Source organism: Primulina tabacum, chromosome 13 (assembly GCF_025594145.1).
Source record: "Primulina tabacum isolate GXHZ01 chromosome 13, ASM2559414v2, whole genome shotgun sequence".
In the NCBI taxonomy this organism is placed as follows: domain Eukaryota; kingdom Viridiplantae; phylum Streptophyta; class Magnoliopsida; order Lamiales; family Gesneriaceae; genus Primulina; species Primulina tabacum.
The window spans coordinates 30178192-30201907 of record NC_134562.1 but is presented as its reverse complement, the minus strand read 5'-3'; the positions used below and the strand labels follow the sequence as shown (position 1 = coordinate 30201907).

Genomic DNA, 23716 nt, shown 5'->3' with positions numbered 1-23716 from the left:
GACTATCCAAACAAAATATAAAATTCACATTTTAAACTATTACATAGTTACTTGAATATTTCTTGCATAACAGTTTTGGAAGCAAAAATATTTATTAAGTTTGCATAATCATTTTTCTCAAAAACTTTTTTTTTAATCGATAACATAGCCAAGTCATTTAGTCTTCCTTGTAATATAGTTGATCGAAGATAAGTTTCAAGCAACTTCAACTTGAAAAAACTCATTCCGTTATATGAAACTTTGGTTGGATCACAAAATTTACGTAGTTAAGTGTCGGAAAAACGTATAAAAAGGATCAATAGACAGATAAATCGAGCGATAGCGAGCTTAATCATCCTAGAATAGTGAATGATTTGTTTTTTTTTTTTTGTTTTTTGTTTTTTTGCAGAAAATCACGAGATAGGTATTTCGGATTAATTTTTTTCTTCCTGAATGTTTATGAGTGAGATTAAAGAGATAAATAGACAGTGAGACTTCAAGTTTTCATCATGCGTCGTTACCCATTAATCATTATTCATAAGATGTGCGCATGAGTTAAATATATTATACTATATTACTAAAAAAAATTAAGTTTAGTGCCCCAAAATTTGAGGGTCTGAAGTGCTTGCTATAAATTTAATACTACATGTCCGGACCTCTCATCGTACTTTAAATTTTCTTTTCTCGATTTTTTTGGGGCTAAAGTTAAAATAGACCAAATTAATTTTTCCCAATCTCAAGAAAATGAATTGGTCGACAAAGTTAAAAAGCAGAAGCCCATTAACTATTCAAAATAATTTGAAATTCCATTGGTCGTTATCATTCGAAAAGAATCGACAGACAAGAAGGAAAGACAACAAACTCTACGACGACAACTTTGCAAATTTCAAATTCATCTTTCATATCGATCATTCTAGTAGCTTTTTCTTAGGTTCTGCAATAATTCCCTTTCATTTTCCAGCAAAATTATTCTAAATTTCAATTTTATTACTATTTCTCTAGATTTTGAATGTACATAAATCATGATAGGAGCTTCTCAGAAATTTCAACATTGTCCTTATTTTTTAGTTGAATATTTGCTTAGAAGATCATAACTTATAGTCATGTTTGATTCCCACGTCGTTTGAGTTCTTAGAAGTCGGATTTTTACTATTTTCACTCAAGTTGCCACATTTGCATCCGACACACCTACACTTCACAAATTTTTTGCAAACAAAATTATTTAAGAACTTTCCAATGTTATAATACCTTCTGTGATATTTTAATGGTTGAAAGATCAATTTACCTCAACAACACAATGACATACTCGTCTGATCTATCACTTCTCCCAAATTTCAAACGGTCCAACATATTGTTCGATCGAACTTAGCTTCTTGTCGTGATCGATCTCGAAAGTTCCCATATACGCCTACACATCTAATAAAAATCAATTTTTATGTGTACATATCCAAACCATGATACACGCATTCCTGCTGATCACATGATATAAAACTATATATACATGGTCGATATCATAAAAATAAATTGAACGTGCATGCATGCCTGTGATGACAATGAAAAGTATGGCCATATATACTAAAATATAATATATGGTTAATAAAAGTTTTTCATGCTATTTAATGTCACATAAATTAAATACAAATCGACCCACTTCCACTTCATCTTGAACTAATTTTGTTGAGTAGGTCTCTTGTGAGACGGTTTCACGAATCTTTATCTGTGAGACGAGTCAATCTTACCGATATCATAATAAAAAGTAATACTTTTAGCATAAAAAAATAATATTTTTTCATGGATGAGCCAAATAAGAGATTCGACCCACGAAATTGATCCGTGAGACCGTCTCACAAGAGTTTTTGTGAATTTTGTTTGTTGAAATTATAAAAATCATATTTTTTACATTAATTTTGTTTGGTAAATTATTTTTTTGGTGATAAATATAAATATCATAACTTTTAATTTTTTGTTTTGTTTCGTTGTTAAGTAACTACCTAATTTTTTTTGTTTGTTTTTAAATATGTCTAATTAGGCAGCCGTCACCGATATAGTCTCCTTTCTGCCCACCTACGTATTTATACTATATATGGTAAAATAGTAATTATTAAATACAAATATATATTTTGTATCTCTGAATTTCGTGTGTGAGCACGTGAATCATAGAAATAATCTTATTTTTTTCAATATATAAATGAACAAGTTCACTTTTTTTTATTAATCTATTTTCCAATTTATTAAATTATTTGATTTTTCTTATTTTTTTTTTTAAAAAAATTGAACAACTTGATTGGATTAATATTTATTTTCGTGTTAGAATAAAAGAATATTATAATTGAATCTCAATTTTAAATCTGAAACTTCGTCCAAAATTTAAGATATGTCAAATGACTTAGAAATCATCGACTTTGTTAGATGAAATATGGGTAAACATCAAATTTTATTTTTAGGCAACACCTAAGAGCAACTCCAATCCTTGCTCCACAATGGAGCAAGGTTTTTCACTCCAATCCAGCACCAAAAATGGTGCTGGACTGGAGTTCCCCCATATACCACTCTACATGTGAAGTGCTGCGCCACATCTCTTTTTTTTTTTAAATTTTTTATTTGTTTTTTAATAATTATAAATATTTAATAGTGTAGAATGGTTATTATTGAATTAAAATTAATATTATAAGAATATTCTGAGAATATTCTTTTTTAGTGCAGAATATAGTGTAGATAGGTTGGAGATGAATTTAGTGTTACACTATTGTAGTGCAGAATATAGTGCAGTGGGTTGGAGATGGTCTAAGTTGCATAGAATGGCCTAACCTGTCCTAGGTAACGGCGCTTAACTGTGTAGGTTATTTCTCCTTATTCTTAGCATCTATTTGGATTTACAATATTAAACCCTTTTTTTTTTGTGCATTACTCAACTTTGAAACAATAATGATTTTAAATTTTTTTATGAATAAAAATTAATAATATATTGAAATTAAATACTAGACAATATCATATTTTTATATCCTAAAGTTCTGATATATATTACGAGATATATATATGAGTAGGTCTCTTGTAAGATGGTCTCACGAATCTTTATCTGTGAGACGGGTCAACCCTACTGATATTCACAATAAAAAATAATACTCTTAGGTACTGTTTGATTCAAGTACTTGTAAGTACTAATATAAATAGTCCTATCATATCACTTGTTTTGTACAAGTATTATTAATCTCGATCAATCAAATTATTAATTATTTATTTCACATCAATCAAATTCGTAATAATTTATCTCATATCAATCAAATCAATAATATAAAATTACGATATTACCCTTAATAAATAATATTATTAATATTCTATTAATATTTTCAACAATGACAAAATGATAATATCACATTATCTCAAATTTAATCAATCAAATCAATTAAATTAAACACTATATTAACTATCATTTTCTATTTATTTTATTATTACAAAATATTATTTATCTCCATACTATATATCTCATACCATGAACCAAACGGTACCTTAGCATAAAAAATAATATTTTTTTCATGGATGACCCAAATAAAATATTCGTCTCACAAAATACGATCCGTAAGACTGTGTCACACAAGTTTTGACTATATATTCATACCTTGTTTTAAATTTGGAATCTTGATTTCGTCATCAAATTTCATGTAAACACCTAAGTGTGTCAAATTTGTATAGTACCAAAAATAAACAAAATAGTAAGATAAAGACGTGGAAACCGAGAAAAGGAACTACTTTATTACGATTAGGAATCTTATTATTCTATACATATTTCTTCAATATCATATAATAATATGAGAATATGAATAGAAATACTTTCAATATAATATAAATTAGAATATGTTTTTTGTGAGAGGATCTCACTAATTTTTATATTTAAGATGAGTCAACTATATCAATATTCACAATAAAAAATAATATTTTTAGCATAAAAAGTAATATTTTTTCATGATATCCAAATAAAAAATCCGCGTCACAAAATATGATCATAAGATGTGGGGGCCGTTGGGAGTTTATTTTGACCATCAATAATAGAATCTCCAGCTTTGATACAGCGCATTTCTTTTCAAAGAGACGCCTAAAATCTTATCTATTTCATTAATACTCCTCGTTTTAGATTATTACACGATATATGCAAAACGAATCAATACAGTTTTCACCTCTAAAAAAGATGTATTTTTTTTTTTTGGATTCTTCGTCGTAATCCCAACGCATATCTCGTATTAGATCACGTGTCATGTTTCTTGGCGTATTTTTCTCCATTTTTGGGTCGTCACTGGGGACCCACGAAGCCATACAGATGTAAAATATGTGGCAGCGTTTCCCCCTATGGACGAGTGGGAATCGATATAGCCAGCATTTTTCATACTCGACAAAAGCCATGAATTTCACGGGGAGGATAATAATAATCATATGAATTAAGCACTGTTACAAATTTTTTTGTTTAGTTTTTTTTTATTGTGGTTGGTTCGGTGGATATGACTTTGTGCGTGAGTGAAAGAGGTGGGCAATGAGAAAATTGTGGCAAGATTCATTTTCAAAGTTTGAAAAGTTGATTTTTTTTTTTTAAGTCTTGCATGCCAAACATCACAAGGACCGTATTCATCATCATTTTACTCAATATTTGAGAAAAGGGTCCCCATTTTTCTTTTCCTTCTCCTTTTAGATTAATTACCCTTTAGTGCTTGAAGGAATTCTTGATTTCATGCTTGAAGGTTAGGTTTCGTTTCTTGTTTGATGATTAAGAGCCTTCTCTTGTTTTTCTTGAAGAAGGCTCAAGATCAACTTATTTCTTTCATCATTTGTGTACATATTATGTATATATAGAGGATACATATACATTCAGACATACATCTGAACATTTTTTGGGGAGAAAAAAAAGAGAGAGGAAAATATGATCAGGTGGTGGATATCGACCCTTCAATGGACAGAGCTATTTGTGAGTTCTTTGGTGCATATGGTATATGGGTTTTACATATTTAGCACAGCCGTGGGTGGGGATGTCTCACAGGCATTGAGTGATTGGATTTTCAAGCCTAATGTGGCAAACGGATTGGGAGAGGAAGATTTAAAGAAGACAACTGGTGTAGATGATTTGCCTCCTATTGTGTTGGTTCATGGAATCTTTGGTTTTGGGAAAGGGGTGAGAGAATATACTTCTTTTAAATTGGTTATAATTTTGTGCTTCTGTTTTGATCCATTTTACTTTTTGGGGGATTTGTTTACTTGCCAAACTCATTCAAGATCGTGTTTCTGTTGATGATTTACAGAGATTGGGAGGTTTGTCCTACTTCGCTGGAGCTGAGTTGAAGGATGAAAGGGTCCTTGTGCCTGATTTAGGCTCATTAACAAGCATATATGACAGGTAGGTGTTCGCTTATGGGACAGAAATAAGCAACTCAGAAAGTATTTCAAGGGGAAAAAACTTGAACTTTGTTTAGAAAAAAAATATGTATAATTTATCTTCATTATTTGGGGATAAGAGTGTGTGTGTTTTAAGGTTTTTGTGCAACTTTGGACGATTTGTATTGATACAGGGCAAGAGAATTGTTCTATTACTTAAAAGGAGGGCAAGTGGATTATGGAGAAGAACATAGCAGGGCTTGTGGGCACACTCAGTTTGGTAGAAACTATGGAGAAGGTGGGGTATTTGATCTGCATTGGCATTAAATTTTCTTTGTTTGAAAAAATATAGCTTAGCTCTCTTTGACTAAAATACGCAGGGCATTATCCTGAATGGGATGAGGAACACCAGATTCATTTTGTGGGGCACTCAGCCGGAGCGCAAGTTGTCCGAGTCTTGCAGCAAATGCTTGCTGACAAGGCAAGTTTTGTGTGAATGAGTTTTTCAGGCTATGTTACACTATGGAATGGTAAAAAAACAAGATTCTTGATTTGATTTCAGGCGTTCGAGGGGTACGATAATACATCACCGAATTGGGTGCTAAGTATCACTTCTTTGTCTGGTGCATTTAATGGCACAACAAGAACTTACTTAGATGGAATGCAGTAAGTTCTTGATCTCTGTTCTACAGTTAAATCCGTATCTGACTGATAACTTAATGCAATCTTTCGATGGTTTAGTTTTCGTTTCGAATAAGAAGTTCTAAATTTTCATAATAATACCACAGGCCAGAAGATGGGAAATCTTTGAAGCCCATTTCTCTGCTGCAGCTGTGCAGAGTTGGGGTGATTCTCTATGACTGGTTCGATGTTCTATGGCTAAAACGCTATTACAATTTTGGATTCGACCATTTCAATATGTCTAGAAGAAATATAGGCATTTGGGGACTTGTTAATTGCCTGATTGGGAGGAGTGGTCCATTTGCATCTGGAGATTGGATTCTTCCGGATCTTACCATCCAGGGTTCGATCAGATTGAACAGCCACGTGCATACGTTTCCAGAAACATACTACTTCAGCTACGCCACCAAGCGCACGAGGAAGTTAATGGGATTCACTATTCCCTCTGGCATTTTCGGAATACACCCTTTGTTGTTTATTAGAGTCTTGCAGATGAGCCAATGGAGGCATCCTTCAGATGTCACCCCTCCTTATAAAAGTTACAGGTCCGTCCTGAATCATGCTTTGTTTGACATTAAAGTATCTGGCAGTTTACCTAAAAAATATGTCTGAATATGCAAAACCAATGACAATCCAGTAATTTTAGAACTTCCATATTATAAATTTATGAATGCATTTTTAGGGATGAAGATTGGTGGGATAATGATGGCGCCCTCAACACCATGTCGATGACACACCCTCGTTTTCCAGTCGAACACCCGAGCTGTTTTGTTGTGAAAGATTCAGAGTGCCAACCATTCCAGCCAGGAATCTGGTTTGTTCTAATTTCATGCCATTAAAAAATTTCCATATTGCTACAATCTTGAATTTAAATAGCCACGAATTCTTGGTTTATTTTATAAACGAAAACGGCACGTTTGAGAGTCAATGTTATCAGATAAAAATTTGTATTGTTTTCATAGGAATTCTGCTTCTGATACAGGTACTACAAGATTGTGGAAGGTGATCACATTCTCTTCATTGTGAACAAAGAAAGAGCTGGGGTTCAGTTTGATTTGATATATGATGCCATTTTTGAGCGTTGTAGGAAACATGCATTCAAAAAGGCTCCTATATTGCCAAATGAATTGCATAATTAGTGCTCTCTTGATGTCTCTTTTCTTCACCATTTTCTATTTTTATTAGGTTTTTCTTAGAGAGAAATGTAGCATTGCTCTACATGTAAGAGACTTGAGGAAAATAGAATTTCTCCTTCTTTTGTTCAGTAATTTAGGAGGTTGGAATTTTCCCTAGTTCGTACCTGTTGCTTTTGTTCTCAAGGTGGATCAGTTTACAAAATAACTAAATATAACAGCAAAAGATTTCAAATTCGATGTATTTTTCACTTATAATTGAATTTAAAAAATATCATATTTTATTTTATATTTAAACTTTGGTGTCATGATGAACTATAAGTTATCGGTCAAAATCCATGGATTTAAAAGTTGCCTGTACAACTTAGTGAAATTTGGTCAGTGAACTGAACGTTCTTATGAATCTTGATGATTCTTGATTCTATGGTTACAAACTTGAATAGAATTGAAATCAAACGCAATAACCACTTAGCCTTTCACACTCACTGCAAATGTAGCTATAAATACATATTATAATGTTCCCAAGTAATGCCAACTGAGACGATTAATTTCTTGAAGCAAATACACCTTTATCAATAGGTATCGACATCTTTTCTCTACAAAATTTGTAAAAATTTGCAGTCCAATACTTGCATTAAATAAAAAGTAAGCAAATGCAGTAACTGTTACAAGCCCACATCCCGAAATTGCCAATGAATGGCTCCAGAGTTCACCACTTCAGACAAGGACACGTGATTTCCCACTAGTGAATGATGAGCTTCACGAATTGTTTGAGATAACAGGCACGAAAATTTCAGGAAATCAACAATGCAGAAACCGTGATCAAATCATCAAATAAGTCTCAGCTCGTATTCACCAGCCATGGTAATGTATCTCACCCATGGAAGGGCCTGATAGCCGCTTTTCTCAATGATTTTCAAGTATCGAACCTACAAATCCATGTTCCAAATAAACACAAAAAAAAGCTAATAATGACCAAGTAGCTGGAAAAAATACATGCATAAAGTTTAGTCTAGTCTACCAGAGCTTATCTTCAGTTTAAAATAAAACGAAAGAGAGAGAGATCAGGCAAATCAATACAAATCATTAACCTGTTACGAAAAACCCACGGTAAAAGTACCTATTCTCAATGTACAAGGATGCCACCACACCACGAATTTAGCCTCAAAATGAAGCAATAAAAGAGTTCCATGCATTCTATTTCTAGTCTATGTTATGGTCTTATGGATACATGGTATCGGCCTACTTATGCATTTTATTTCTTCTTTTGGGTTCCTCAACATCATTTACACTTACAAAAATTTCACTAGTTCTCCAATAATATTTACTTCACGCTGATAGAAAAATGTGAACCTAAACACTAGTACATTAGATAGTAATGCGAGTTTTGATAGCTCACTTGTTTGGACATCTGAATAAACTATAGACCCTCTAAACCCAAGCATTTCTGAAGGATGAGGTTGTTGCAATCTTGCACCTGTTCTCTTTCTTTTTCTAATAATAGTTTCATGGATTTTACCACTCCTTTATGACAGTCACAAACTGTACATTCTACCCATGGAATACCAAAAAAATATGAGTTTTTATGATATCAATTGGAATCCCAAAGAATCAGCGATTTTATCGTATCTAAGCCATAATATTGCAAATTGCAATGTACCAAAAATATAAGAACTTTTTTATTGGTGGCTCACCTGTATTCCTGAAACAGTAAAATAAGGTATTTCAAATTTCACTCTTATAGGAGCTTTTCTCTCGGGCACTGATTCCTCAGATGTTATGCTAGGAAGACTAAATTCTGCTCTTAACATGTATTCCTGAAAAATAAGTAAGTCAAGATAAGTATACCAACAGCTATAACTAAAGAGCAGGTCAACTCCTACCTTACCACCCGGGAAAGATTTAATTTTCCAAACTAGAGCATCATTTTCTGGTGCATAAGAAGCAGACCCCATTGATGTACGGACATTTGGATTAGTAGCATCAGCAGGCACAGGTAACTCAATTTCCACATTAGTTGCAGTGCTGAAATTCAAATCAGCTCAGAAATGAAAAGGACAATGCCAGCCAAATAAAGATCATATTATAAACCATTCACAATTACAAAAAATGTCTTTATACCTACGCTCCTTGAACTGGCTTCTGGATTTTACCATAATTTCAATGCGACTTCTAGAATGTCTTTCAACCTGAGCTTCTACCCATATTAGAGGCTTTACCTGAAAATAACAATGACTACATGTTTTAAGACACTAATCATTTTCCACACAGAGGAGCCCAATAGAGAAATCTAGAGAGCAACTGTTTTTCCCCTTTCAAAAAACTGGTCAAATTTTCAATAATGGACGAACAATTTCAGACTCCATTATTCACAAGCTGTTTTTTTTGTCCAAGCAACATTCTATGAAAATATAACCATCCCGTCTGTACGTTTGAATCATGAACAAGATAAAATCTGATAGCATCAAGAAGAAAATGGGCCAAGTATGCAAGCATCAAACCTGAGTGCTGAGCCTGTAAGTCATGAGATCAAAAGATCCATCAGGAGGAATGAAAGATATTGTTCGATCATTTTCAAAACGGGCCAACCGCACGCACCTAAACCAATAAACAGAAGTTAAAACAAACAGCGTGAGTTAATCATCCAATCAGAAATATGTTTATATATACATAAAATTATAAAGAATTCTACACAAGCACAAACATCAGTATGCACTAAACTAATGCACGTCGCATACTTTATAAATATCAACAACAATCATGGATTGAAATTAATATGGCAAAAAATCACATACTGATGAAACTTGATATCATCCAGGTCAATGGCCTTTCCCTTAGTAGCTCGCCCTTGTGCCTCCAGCAAAACTCTATCATTTAGCCCAAGCTTACATTCAGGCATCCCACTGCAGTTGATAAAGTGTCATTAACCATCATTACAAACAATGGATGTGAAAAAGTGGAAAATTAGGCATCACAAATATAAAAATGCAGCCTAGCGATATTGCATGGTTAACTATCACACTTTCGTCAGCTAGCATTCGAGTTTACTGGCACTTTCTAATGGTAGAACAACATGAAAGGAATGCCCAATCACAGACAAAATAAAGGTTCCAATTTGAACAAAAACATTGATGTATTTCTGTGATGCATATCTATACCTTAACAAAATTAAAAATTCTAGGTCGAATAATGGCTTCCAGAGCTTTCCCTTGTTTCACAAGATATAGCTCAGGAAGTAGCAAAAGAAGTGTAGACAAACCTCAAGTATGTTCGCATCTTTAGCGCCCCAACAACGTCTGATCTAATTATTTGGCCATTACTATTGACTAGTATATTAACACTTTCAACAACATCAAGAAACACCTGAAAAAGCAGCACAAGCCCATAAAATCCAGTTACTAAGAAGCACATCTAATGGTTGACCAAGAAAAGCTTACTTCATTCTTTTTGTAACGAATTCCTTCGCTGCGCCATGACACAGCATTTGTAACAGCCATTGGAGGCCTCTGAGATACTTCCATTCTGTAAGCATCAGTTTTTATGAACTCACTAAGAATCTTTGCTTCAGTGTATTGTGGGTAGCCAAAGTCCATAATTTCGTCAAGCAACTCATACTGAGAAAGCATTAGGCATCAGTTTACACACATAATTAGCAAAATGCATTCTACAAAATTTAAATAACAAATAGTCCAAAAAATTAGCCATACCACAACAACAAAATTATCTCTCAGTGATTCCTCTTCTAACACTTCAAAGTAATGTTTGAAGACCTGTCAGAAATTATTTTATGTGCAAAAAAATAAAGGAAATTTGCATTAATTACTAAGAGGAATATATCCTGATGTGCGATTCCTTGATTATCTATAGTGCTTACATCAACTACACGGTGTAGGAATAGAAGAAGGCTAGCAGCATTGCAGTTTTGCCGCGATGCAATCATGAGATAGACATTGTTGTGCTGTACAAACATGTATGTAACACCATTATCATGCACAACTGGATCTTGAGATTCTGGATCACCCTATATCATTTAAAACAAAAATTATAGAATGCACCAAGCTAAGATAGAAATTGAACACAATGAATAACCAGATCTTGTCAATTTCAGGCTACTCTGATTTTTATGTGGGGTGTAATGCCCTATACAAAGTTTCTAGACAGATCTATTCTTTACGTCAGTATCATAAGAATGATAAAAGATCACACATATTTCCAATTATGAACTAGTGTAAAACAGGTTGAGGATCTAGAAAAAAGTAAGTAATTTTTCATAACAAGATCAATCCATACAAGCCACAGATTGTTGGCGCTTTTATCCATATCTCGCATGTTCACATGCATCACATATAAGCTACAAGATTTCAATATCTTATATTCGAATTTACAATATTTTTGTCCACACTGACAATTTTTTTCTACTGAAGATTACAGATGCATGGACACAAAATATTACTTAAAATTCGCCTCAATCTATGCTTTCCCATAGTTATTAATAGCAAACGGGGCACTAAGGTGTTAATGTACCTAAGAGCCTATGCGACTTATCAAATGTGTTAAAGGCATGCCTGGAGCTCCAGGCTCTAAAGGTGCAGGTCAGTGTGCCTCAGCTAAGGTGCAAGGCATATTTTGTGCCATAATAAATTTTCAGTTTATTATATGTCATTCTTTTTGCAAATTATTTTGGTTCTAACAACTGAAATTTTGGTTTTGCGTGCAACTGTTCATCATTTACTTGTGAAAAGAATAATTTATCACTGATAATCTTAATTTGGTGGCTTCAGTACTAAATTTGGGATAGATAATTCATTGATTATGAGAATTTTTGAATCGATTGAATAGTCGATCATGGTTCAATTTTACTGAGAATTGTCTAATGTATTATCATTTTGCTTCTCGGTGTGCTCACCTTTGCACGCAAGCTCCTAGACTAGTGCTTTTGGTGCACCTTTCATCCTTAAACTATGACCTCAGTGAGACGATTGCGTACTAATATTTTAAAATTTACACGAACGAAGAAAATGGTATCATTACTCATTAATCATGCAAAATGAAATTTATAAGCTATTTTAACAACAAATACACATATCATTTAGAGCATAAGTAAATATGGAAGACTATTACACTTGATTTTTCTTAAAACATATGATACATTCATCGTAGGCACACAATGGGCCTCCATTGCGTTTGCTTATTCACAAGGTGCGTGTCTGAGTAAAGAGCTGGATGTTGGCATGACGTGCTCAACTAAACTTCTGAAATCACCGAAGCCACTTAATTTCCATTCCCAGCATAGAAGGTTGATCAATTAAAAGGATAAAGATCAGATCAAGCTAAAACTAATTTCACCCACCCAAATTTTCAAACTTTCTTAACAGAAAAAATAGAATGTTCAAGATTCTATGCATCTTCAACACACAAAATGCAGATCACAACTTCACTAAACAGTAATCACCGAAAAAATCAAAACCAAAAACAAAAGAATCGATAAAACCGACAAGCAGCGTGCACAAAAATATAAAAAGAAATGAAACCTCTTTCTCAATGAGCTTGGTGAAGAAACGTTCGGCTTGCACCGCGGTGACGTCTCCGCGATAGTCCCGCCATACCAGAACCCTACCCTTTATGTCCAATAGGAACAGCGCCGACGCTGCTCCTGCCATTCCTCCGCCTAATCGGACGATTTAATCTGATTTCAAGTGACTTGATTCAATTCGGCACAGCGATCACAGATCAGGAGTTGAAGGGGAAAATGGCGATGAGATCTAGCGGAAAATGGGTGAAAAAACGAAAATCTAACGTCAACTTTGCATCATTTTCAATGGGCAGCTACTGCACAACTTGCGTGTGAATCTTCCGATTCTGTATGAAGGATTGACGAGGAATTGCAAGGAGAATAGCGCATTTTGATCGCTGGTTCTTCGTGGGGGTGTGAGGGGGAAACCGCGAGCTGGCACTTTTTGGGCTTGATTTTTTTTGGGCACGTTTGTGTCTATTTATTGGGCTTCTATTTTTAGTTCAGTTTTCATATACTATTCATGTTTCTTTTATTTTGTTTTATAAATCGAACCGGATAAAAAAACGAGTTGTTTTCTAATGAAAAAATTATATTTTTTTGTCATATAATTTACATATTTTATATTGTTTAACTTATTAAAGGCGAATTTCATTTTCAGTCTTCTAGATTGTGTTTTTTTTTTCATTTTTGTTCATGTTCACGGTGGATTTTCATTTTTAGTCTTGTAACTTACATTTTTTTTTTAAATTTGTAACCTTGTTAATGATAATTTTGCATTTTCAGTTATGTAACTTGTATTTGTTTTGGATTTTTTTGCTAATTATCTCGTGTCTGTTAGGACTTATTTATGTGATGGACGTAGATACTGATATGAATTTTTGGAAAGTAACTTGCATATGTGTCATATTTTTTTAAATATTATTTGGAAGGAAATACAATGGACTCTGGCTAAAAAGAAAATACAGAAAGTGAAAGAAAAATGTAAATTGAAAGAGTAAAAATATAAATTTGGAGTTAATAATACCAAAAATAAAACAAAATCCAAGTTATTTATACAAAAAATGAAAATTTATTTATAATATGATAAAAAAATACAAATCAAAAATCTAATTTTTCCGTCTTTTAGTTAACAGCCTGTTAAGTGACTCATATAAAATCCAAATAAACCGATAGAAATTTATTGAAACCAATGACCCAATTGTTAAAGACATACTAGTTGTTATTATTGTTGTTGTTGTGGTGTGATAGCTCATTCTTTGCTTTATGGAAAGAGCAATTTTAACATGTCGGCAAAACAAGTTGACAACCACAATTAATGAAAGTTGATGATTGGTTGGGAGAAACAATTGGAAAGAAATGTCGGCAGAACAAGTTGACAAACACAATTAATGAAAGTTGATGATTGGTTGGGGAAAACCGTTTGAAAAATAAAGGAAACACGTTTAATTAATGCAAAATGCGTGAAAGAGCTCTATAAATAGAGTTTCCATTGTCATTTTGAAATCATCTCTTCTTCGAGTTTTCTCTCATCTAATAGCATTTAAGTACTTAGTATTATAATATTTGCAATGTGTTTGTTCTCCTGTATTAAGAGAGTGTATGGTCTCTTTGGAAACACAGTGAGTGGTTGTACAACATAAAATACTATAGTGGAAATCTTTTCATCTGGTCCGTGGTTTTTACCCTAATAATTTTTTGGGGATTTACACGTAAATCTCAGTGTCCAATTTATTCTTTATTTTCATATTTATTATCTCAAATTTTCGCACGTGAGACCAACAAGTTGTATCAGAGCCTTGGTTTAAAATTTCTTAAAATTCTGAGTATGCTCTGTGGTTGCATTCTATACTGATCTTTCACATCAGAAAATATTTTTTGAGATTTTTTATTAAGGTGGGATTAATTTTGTCCAATCTACTAAATTGTTGTAGACATAACGGCGGGCATGTACGAGATAACAAAGTTCAACAGAAACAATTTTATGCTGTAGAAAATAAAGATACAAGCAGTTTGAAGAAAGAAGAATTGTTTGGCGGCTATTGGATATAGACCGATGGAAATTACGGATAATGGAAAGTAGAATTAGATGAATGATAATGTTGTTGTCAATTTACACTTGGCTATAGCAGACGAAGTACTGTCAAGTATCTATGAGATAAAAACAACCAAAGTTATCTGGGATACTCTGACAAAGATATACGAGGTCAAGTCGCTACACAACATGATTTTTCTAAAGAGAAGTCTTTCTACTCTTCGGATGTCGGAATCCTCATCGATGACCGACCATTTCAATACACTAAATACTCTATTTGTCAAACTCACTTCTATGTGGCATAAAATAGAGGAAAATGAACGTGCAGAACTTCTACTTCAAAATCTATCAGATTCATATAATCAACTTATCATCAACATAACCAACAATATTCTTATAGGCTCTCTAAAATTCGATGATGTCTTAACTGCGGTTCTCGGAGAAAAAAGTCGGCGCAAGAATAAGGAAGATAGGTTGGTAACCTCGAAGCAGGCAGAGGTTTTGGTGATGATAAGAGGAAGATTTATGGACCGTGACTCCAGTGGGAGTCAAAGACGAGGTAGATCAAAGTCGAGAAGTAAGAAGAAAAATATTTACTGCTTTAAATATGGCAGTAATTGACACTTCAAGAAAGAGTGTACGAGTATCGACAAGAGTTCTCAAGGAAATGTGGCCAGTACCTCAGGCGGTGGTGAAATATTATTCAGCGAATCAACAATAAATGCAGAAGGCAGACACAAATTTTCTGACACATGGATTATGGATTCAAGAGCAACGTGGCACATGACGTCTCTTAGAGAATAGTTTGATCATTATGAACCAGTCTCAGGAGGATCTGTATTCATGGGAAATGATCATGCCTTGGAAATCGTTGGGGTAGGTACTATCAAAATAAAAATGTTTGATGGCACCATTCGCACCATACAGGAGGTACGACATGTGAAGGGACTGATGAAAAATCTTTTGTCCTTGGGGTAACTGAACGATATCGGGTGCAAAACACGTATCGAGAACGTGGTCATGAAAATTGTGAAGGGTGCGCTTGTGGTTATGAAGGCGGAAAAAGTTGCTGCAAATCTGTATATACTTTTGGGAGAAATACACAAAGATGCAGAACTAGCTGTTGCATCAATTGGTTCAGGAGAAGAATTAATAGTGTTATGGCATAGAAAGCTCGGACCTATGTCAAAACGAAGGTTGAAAATTCTCTTAGAACGGAAGCTGCTGCCGGGACTTACAAAAGTGTCACTACCCTTTTGAGCATCGTGTTACGGATTAAAGTTTGACATTTCTACTGCCAGGAGCAAAAGTATATTGGAGCTGATTCATTCGGATGTTTGGCAAGCACCAGTTGTATCCCTAGGAGGAGCAAGATACTTTGTCTCGTTCGTTGATTATTTCTCTAGAGATGTTGGGTGTATCCAATCAAAAAGAAATCAGATGTTTTCCAGATCTTCAAAGATTTCAAAGTGCGGGTTGAACTTGATTCTGAAAAGAAAATCAAATGTCTGAGGACTGACAATGGAGGAGAATATACCAATGACAAATTTGATGCATATTGTCAACATGAGAGCATCAAAAGACAGTTCACGACGGCTTACACACCTCAATAGAATGTAGTGGCGAAGCGGATGAACAGAACCTTGTTGGAAAGAACAAGAGCTATGTTGAGGACTGCGGGTCTAGACAAGTCATTTTGGGCGGAAGCAGTCAAAACCGCTTGTTATATTATAAATCGTTCTCCTTTAGTGGCAATTGATATGAAAACTCCGATGGAGATGTGGACTGGGAAGCCAGCTGATTATTCTCATTTGCATACATTTGAAAGTCATGTATACGTTCTGTACAATGAACAAGAGAGATCGAAATTGGATTCGAAATCCAGAAAATGTATCTTCTTGGATTATGCTGATGGAGTAAAGGGGTTCTCTTGTGGGATCCTACTGTTCACAAGCTTATCATCAGCAGAGATGTTATCTTTGAGGAAGATAAAGTAATGGGAGACAAAGGTACACTGAATTCATAAACTACTATCTTTCAGGTGGAAAATAAGACGGACGAAGGTCAAATTTCTTATGAAGCAGTACCAAAGCACGAAGAACAAAAACATGTTGAGTATGAGGTTTCCAATGTGAGGCAGTCAACTCGAGACAGAAGATCACCAGGTTGACTTTCAGATTATGTCACTGAAAGCAATATTGCATATTGTCTATTATCAGAGGATGGTCAGCCATCGAGTTTCTATGAGGCTACTCAAAACTTGAATGTATCCTTGTGGATGATAGTAATGCAAGAAGAGTTGGAGGCATTAGACCTAAATAAAAAATGGGATCTTGTTACACTACCACGAGGGAAGAAAGCCATTGGAAACAGATGGGTTTATAAGATCAAGTGTGGTGGCAATAACCAAGTGGAGCGGTATTGTGCTAGATTTGTGGTAAAAAAGGTATGCTCAGAAAGAAGGCATTGACTTTAATGAGATATTTTCTCCTCTGGTTCGGCTTACAATAGTCAGAGTGGTGTTGACATTGTGTGCGGTTTTTGACCTACATCTAGAACAGCTAGATGAGAAAAAAACATTTCGTCATGGAGATCTTGAAGAAAAAATCTATACGCTCCAGCCAGAAAGTTTTGCGGAAAAAGGTAAAGAGAACTTGGTTTGCAGGTTGAACAAATCTCTGTACAGTCTCAAATAGGCGCCAAAGTGTTGATACAAAAAATTTTGTTTCTATATTATGAGCCTTGGATACAACATACTGAGTGAAGACCCTTGTACATATTTCAAGACGTCTGATGATTATTATATCATTTTACTGTTGTATGTGGACGACATATTGGTAGCAGGCCCCAACAGAGATCAGGTCCAAGGATTGAAGGCACAGTTGGCTAGGGAATTTAATATGAAGGACTTGGGACCAGCAAACAAGATTCTAGGGATACAAGTTCACCGAGATAGAAATAACAGAAAGATTTGGTTTTCTCAGAAAAATTATTTAAGAAAGTCTTGCAACGCTTCAACATACAAGATAACAAACCAATATCGACCCTTCTTCCTGTTAACTTCAAGTTATCCTTCGAGATGTGTCCTAGCAGTGAAGCAGAGAAGATTGAGATATCTCGAGTATCATATGCATCAGCAGTGAGAAGTTTGATGTTCGCTATGATCTGTACAAGACTAGACATTGCTCAAGCAGTGTGAGCAGTTAGTCGGTATATGACGAACCCTCGACGAGAGAATTGGAGTACAGTTAAGAGGATCCTTAGATACATTAAGGGTACCTGAAATGCTGCATTATATTATGGAGGATTAGATTTTACACTCAGGGTCTATGTTGATTCACATTATGCAGTTGATCTTGATAAGAAGAAATCTACTACTGGTTATGTGTTTACACTTGCGAGCGGAGCAATAAGCTGGGTTTCAAAACTACAAATAGTTGTGGTATTATCTACAACGAAGGCAGAATATATGGCAGCTACTCAAGCTTGCAAGGAGACAATATGGATTAAAAGCTCATTGGAGGAGGTCGAACACAAACAAGAGAATGTTTCTTTGTTTTGTGACAGTTAAAGTGCTTTACACATCGCAAGGAATCTAGCATTTCATTCCATGACGAAACACATTGGAGTACAATTTCACTTTGTGCGGGAAGTAGTAGAAGAAGGAAGCGTGGATATGCAGAAAATTCATACAAAAGATAACATAGCTGATTTTCTGATCAAGCCAGTGAACACCGATAATTTTGAATTGTGTAGATCTTCAAGTGGCCTAGCAGAAACATAAACAGTAGAGAATGAAGAGATTGAAAAGATGTGTGGAGATGTGTTTGATTCTCAATCAAATCTCCAAGTGGGAGAAATGTCGGCAGAACAAGTTGACGAACACAATTAATGAAAGTTGATGATTGGTTGGAGGAAACCGTTGGAAAGAAATGTCGGCATAACAAGTTGGCAAACACAATTAATGAAAGTTGATGATTGATTGGGGGAAACCGTTGGAAAAATGAAGGAAACGCGTTTAATTAATGAAAACGCGTGAAAAAGATCTATAAATAGAGCTCTTCTTTTCATTCTGAAAGTATCACTTCTTCGAGTTTTCTCTAATCTGATAGCATTTAAGTGCTTAGTTCTATAATATTTGTGAGGTATTTGTTCTTCTATATTAAGAGAGTGTGTGTTCTCTTTGGAAATACAGTGAGTGGTTGTACACCATAAAATATTATAGTGGAAATCTTTTCATCTTGCCCATGGTTTTTACCCTAATAATTTTTAGGGGTTTCCCACGTAAATCTCGGTGTCCAATTTTTTCTTTATTTTCATATTTATTATCTCAAATTTATGCACGTGGGACCAACATAACATATCCCTTCTAAGCGGTTTTTTTTCCAAATCGATTAATATTAGATGTGTGGACTGTGGTGAGGCACCACTCAAGTTTTAGTCGTCGTCGGATCGTCCATACTTTCTTGACTTGGATAATAATGTGTTTGTTGGACCGCCTCTTGTTCTTGTTGCTTGTCATCAAAAAATCAAGAACATAGTCATCAACATTAAATGAAAGAAAGTCGTGATCCTAAAACTCGGGTGTGATTCTATTTCCCTTGAACTTACCACTACGATTTGAACCAGTAATTTGTATAACAATAAAATTGAAGTAATTTGAAAAATAAATGAACAAATGAAAATGATCGACAATCGATATTTTGATAATAATGAAATAAAATTTGAATTGAAAATTAGAGATTGAGAATTAAGAGAGAATTGTATGAAAAAAAGAAAGAGATGGGGAGCATTTATAAGAGTTGATGTCGGAAATATTTTTTTAAAAAAAATTCAACAGTGAGCCCGTCGGTCTGGGTTGACCTGACGGGTCGATCATTGCTTAACGGTCACGTCATCATGGCCATCTATTTTAAAAGATGATAATAATTAAATATTACCAACCCACTGGGTTCGACCCGTCCAGACCAATGGGTCGACGTGTTTTAGACCCCAAAACTGTAACCAGGCAACCTTTGGTCAGTTACGGTCATGGTTCTGAGTCAAACCCATTGACCTAGTTAACCGAACTGTTGACCACGAGACAAGACCCTGTCTGGTTTCAACCCGACCTGTGGCTAGGTTTACACCTCACTTTCTTGGATTTGCTATAATTCTACCTCATTTTTCCTTTATGATATGTTCATGGTTTTAATATCAATCAAAAGCTCTTGTTAGATCTTCAAAGTGTTGTATTTACTACCTCCAATAAAATGATATGCAGGTTATAAACAAGAATACAGCTTTTTGGACAAGTTCTGGACATTTTTCGACACTTCAACCGTCATATTCATGTTGTTTAACCACTTTTCTAAACTCCAACTGGTTTGACTGTGCTGGTTGACATGCTTGGTTGATCGAGCTGGTTTGACCGATTGTTTTGATCCTGTTGTTCCAAGTCTGGCTGGTCGTCCAACTGGTCCAAGGCCAGCTGGTCCAAGTCGGGTTGGTCAACTTATTTAATTATAGCTCTTGATTTATTGATTTTTGGGTAATGTGATGAACATGAAAATTTTAGCCTTTTGTCTTTGATTTCCATAGAATCAATAATCACTTAATTTCGAGTTTGTATAAGAAAGGTATGCCAATGATACTAGACTATATACATGTTGGAACTTGTTCTTGATTTAATGCATAACCTGAAATTACATAATGGTTTTGCACCATTTTTAGATCCGAACTAGTCTTCAGCTTTGGAATATGATTTGTAGATTATTGTGTTAGGTTCGTAACACATATTGAATTGTTCCATTTTGATAATCTATCTTGCATATATTACCAATATTCAAGATCTGGTTATGTTAATCTGGTTGCAACTTCAATTACATTCAGCTTTATCTTTCGTCGAGTTGGTTTGAAATATGACTTGAAGAATTTTGAGTTGGTTGTTCAATCGCTTTAGTTTCTGATCGTTTGGATCACCGAGATATGAGATATCATCGAAAACTTCATTCTGTCAGAAACTAAGTTGTGTTAAAATTATATTTTAGTAACTTATCATTTCTAAATTGACATTTAACTAAAATCTTGAATAAATATGTTAGGGCACCCACAATGGGTGTTATAACCCTATCTCATATAACGCCCACTCACATTGGAGAGTGGGTGTTAAATGAGTGCTATAAAAAAATATTGGATAATTAGCGACGGTTTGTGAAAAATCGTCGCTATTTGCGACGGATTTTCACAAACCGTCGCTGAACGCGGGCCCCACACACGTGATGAAATTTTCTTATTTAATGTATTGGTTTAAATTTCAAATTTATATTTTTTTAAAAAAAATTCGGAAATTAAAATAAATAAAAAAATGTTAAATTAAAAACTAACGGTTGTTTTTATTTATAAAATTAAAAAATTGTTTTAACGGATAATTAACGGCTAGTTGAACATATTTGGTCACAATACAACAACAATCCTTGAATTAGTATTTTGCATCTTCTCTTAAGTTTAATTTATTTTCTTTTATTTTTATGCAAGTGTTATTTATTATTATATGTTGTACCGTTTAATTTTAGGTTTATAATAAATGTTTAATTTTAAATAAATGACACTCATAAAATTACGTACTAAATATATAAAAACATATTATTATTAATATAAAATAATAATAATTCAAATTTCTTAAAAAATTTGAAATTGAATATATTTAATTTAAAGTAAGAATAAGATGAATGAGTGGACAGCGGGACCTACAAATAATGAGTGTGAATATTAAAATGAATGTGAGAGAATAGATGTGTTAATGTAATGTGTATGTGGCATGTGAACCCTACGATTTTTGATGAGGTGGTGGGTGACCCACCAATGCGGGTGCTCTTAGAAATAAAATAACAAATTTGTTTTATCATCAAATCAAGATTGTTTGTGTTCTGGGACCCAACATAATAATAACATATCATGTCGATCTAATTAAAACATGAATATATTCTAATAAAACAATAAGCTGGCTTAGCTCTTCCGATGATCTTAAATTCACAAAGTGAAAAACTATCAAGGGTCATTTTCTGTGTCACGCCCCGGGACGGGGGTTGGTTGACACCGGCGTTGCTCTCAAATTTACATTCGAAAACAACAAGCCTCAGAGTACAGAATTCAGAAACCAGTCTTTTATTCATAATATGGAATAAATCAATTGTCTGTTACAACTTGAATACTGATTGTTTTACAGCGGAAATGTAAAACCAGACATAACAGTGTCTTAACAGATACAGCGGAATTAACATAAACATAAACTGAGAACAATAGTCTTCTTCACCAGCCCCAGAACTGGATCTGTTCTTCTTATTCTAACTTTTCTTCCTCGTTCATATCTGAGATGTGTTTGGTGGGTGAGTGATATGATTGTCACTCAGTAAGCAGGGGCGGGAATAACTCCCAGTTTTCAAAACCATTTTTAACAGAAACAGTAATACGAATAATATACATAACTCTTTATTTCAGAACAGAAATCAGTATTCAGAAATCAGTAATCGAAAATCATTATTCGGTATTCAATAATCAGAATTTAACAAGTAAGCACTGAGCACGTTCGTGAATTTCATGGCTAAACTGATATCAGTCCCCTATATGTTCTCTCCTCTAAGGGGTGAGGCCAGTAATCAGTAATCAGTAATGTTCAGAATATATAGTCCTACCATTAGTTCAATAAGTTTCAGTGCTTCAAAATCAGATATCAGAAATCAAAAATATACTTTGCTTTAAAACAGAAATCATCAAACGGGTTTCAAGATATTTATACATAAGCCCACTTACAGTAATTTGCTAAATATTTCGGTTGCAGTCTTCTGGAATCTGGTTGCCTCGCTATTGGATTTTACAGCTTCGAAATATGCACTCTCTTAGCTCTAATTTCAAGTGAAAACTCAAGGTTTTGGTAACATCAATTTCAGGGATTGAGGGTGCTATTTATATGTCAAAATCTGACTGTTAGCCTTCCAATTAATTATTATAATCTGCCATTAACAGCCTTTATTCCATGTTAAATGCTTCAATTACCAGTCCTGAGCAGAACCAATAGCTATCTGCTGGAATCTCGCTACTAAACTCTTCTGCTGCTGGATTTTGTCTGCTGGATTTTTGTCTGCTGAAAAATACCATCTTCTGAAATATGAGTTGCTGCTGGAATTGATAGCTTCTACTGAAATCTGCTAACTGCTGCTGGAACTTCAGGTTCTCACATCTTTCACCAACTGTACGACAAATTTTAAGAATTATACGTCTCAAGAATCCTTAAATATCCACAAGTACAAAATATATGATTTCTCCGCCCGAAATGCGAGTATTTTCGGCAGGCATCGATCTTTCTATGCTTTTAGTCTTGGTTTTCCTCAACTACTAGTTTAAGAAAATACCCACAATGGAAGTTCCATCTTAAAATCGACAAAACACTAATCGTGATTGCTTGTCAAGAAATAGATGCTAAAAGTAGGAAAAAAAAACTTTCAATTTGGAGAAATAAGGTGATGATGGCTAGGACACTTGGAGAAGGTGAACTAGGATCTCCTTGAATAATCAAGGTTTTTTACTGTTTAGAATAATTAATAAGGGGTATTGCGAAATTATTTTATCTCGAATGCAATAGGCATACAAAAGTTTCACTAATAGAAAATTTTCTATTATTTTATGTTTCTAACATAACTATTCATTTATATTTCTTTCTAATCCAATAATTCTTACAAAACTATTAGTTGATTATATTTATTTGATTCTTTAACGTTTGACTCAAATTCAACAAAATATTTATTGTTTACCATTTCTAGCATAAGTCATTTATCATCATATTAGACGAACCAAATGATGTTTTATAATTCATTTTTCACTCTTATTTTGAACTATCTATTCCATTCATTTACACTAATCACTTGCAAATCCCACAATTGGAACAGTACATGAATTGAAATCTTACGCAACTCCGAAATAACTGTAGCTAATGTTATATTAGACATAAACAATTGTAAGTTACCAAGCAAATTAAATTACTCT

General features: G+C 34.1%; 2 protein-coding genes across 2 annotated transcripts; one reads left to right on the top strand and one right to left on the bottom strand.

The window, feature by feature from the left end:
• Positions 1-4345: 4345 nt before the first annotated feature.
• Positions 4346-7386, top strand: LOC142522842 (uncharacterized). The gene is made up of 8 exons (XM_075626401.1): positions 4346-5134; positions 5262-5356; positions 5529-5632; positions 5715-5815; positions 5897-6000; positions 6123-6560; positions 6698-6829; positions 6998-7386. Exons 1-8 carry the CDS (start codon positions 4886-4888, stop codon positions 7152-7154), a joined length of 1380 nt encoding a protein of 459 aa, XP_075482516.1. The 5' UTR covers positions 4346-4885; the 3' UTR covers positions 7155-7386.
• Positions 7387-7593: 207 nt separating this feature from the next.
• Positions 7594-13126, bottom strand: LOC142522454 (AP-1 complex subunit mu-2-like). The gene is made up of 11 exons (XM_075625869.1): positions 12680-13126; positions 11023-11169; positions 10856-10918; positions 10586-10762; positions 10408-10511; positions 9944-10051; positions 9650-9746; positions 9270-9367; positions 9032-9173; positions 8843-8965; positions 7594-8077 (listed from the first exon to the last, which is right to left on the bottom strand). The coding sequence occupies exons 1-11, from the start codon at positions 12806-12808 to the stop codon at positions 7979-7981; spliced, it is 1287 nt and encodes a 428-aa protein (XP_075481984.1). The 5' UTR covers positions 12809-13126; the 3' UTR covers positions 7594-7978.
• Positions 13127-23716: the final 10590 nt, after the last annotated feature.

Bases quoted from the DNA above. Each gene is read 5' to 3' on its own strand.
- LOC142522842 (XM_075626401.1), top strand. From the start codon at position 4,886: ATGATCAGGTGGTGGATATCGACCCTTCAATGGACAGAGCTATTTGTG. The intron at 5,357-5,528 runs GTAGGTGTTCGC...GTATTGATACAG, and splicing joins TTAACAAGCATATATGACAG to GGCAAGAGAATTGTTCTATT. The intron at 5,633-5,714 runs GTGGGGTATTTG...TAAAATACGCAG, and splicing joins TGGTAGAAACTATGGAGAAG to GGCATTATCCTGAATGGGAT.
- LOC142522454 (XM_075625869.1), bottom strand. From the start codon at position 12,808: ATGGCAGGAGCAGCGTCGGCGCTGTTCCTATTGGACATAAAGGGTAGG. The intron at 10,512-10,585 runs GTAAGCTTTTCT...CTGCTTTTTCAG, and splicing joins TTCGTTACAAAAAGAATGAA to GTGTTTCTTGATGTTGTTGA. The intron at 9,368-9,649 runs GTTTGATGCTTG...TGTTATTTTCAG, and splicing joins CTTACAGGCTCAGCACTCAG to GTAAAGCCTCTAATATGGGT.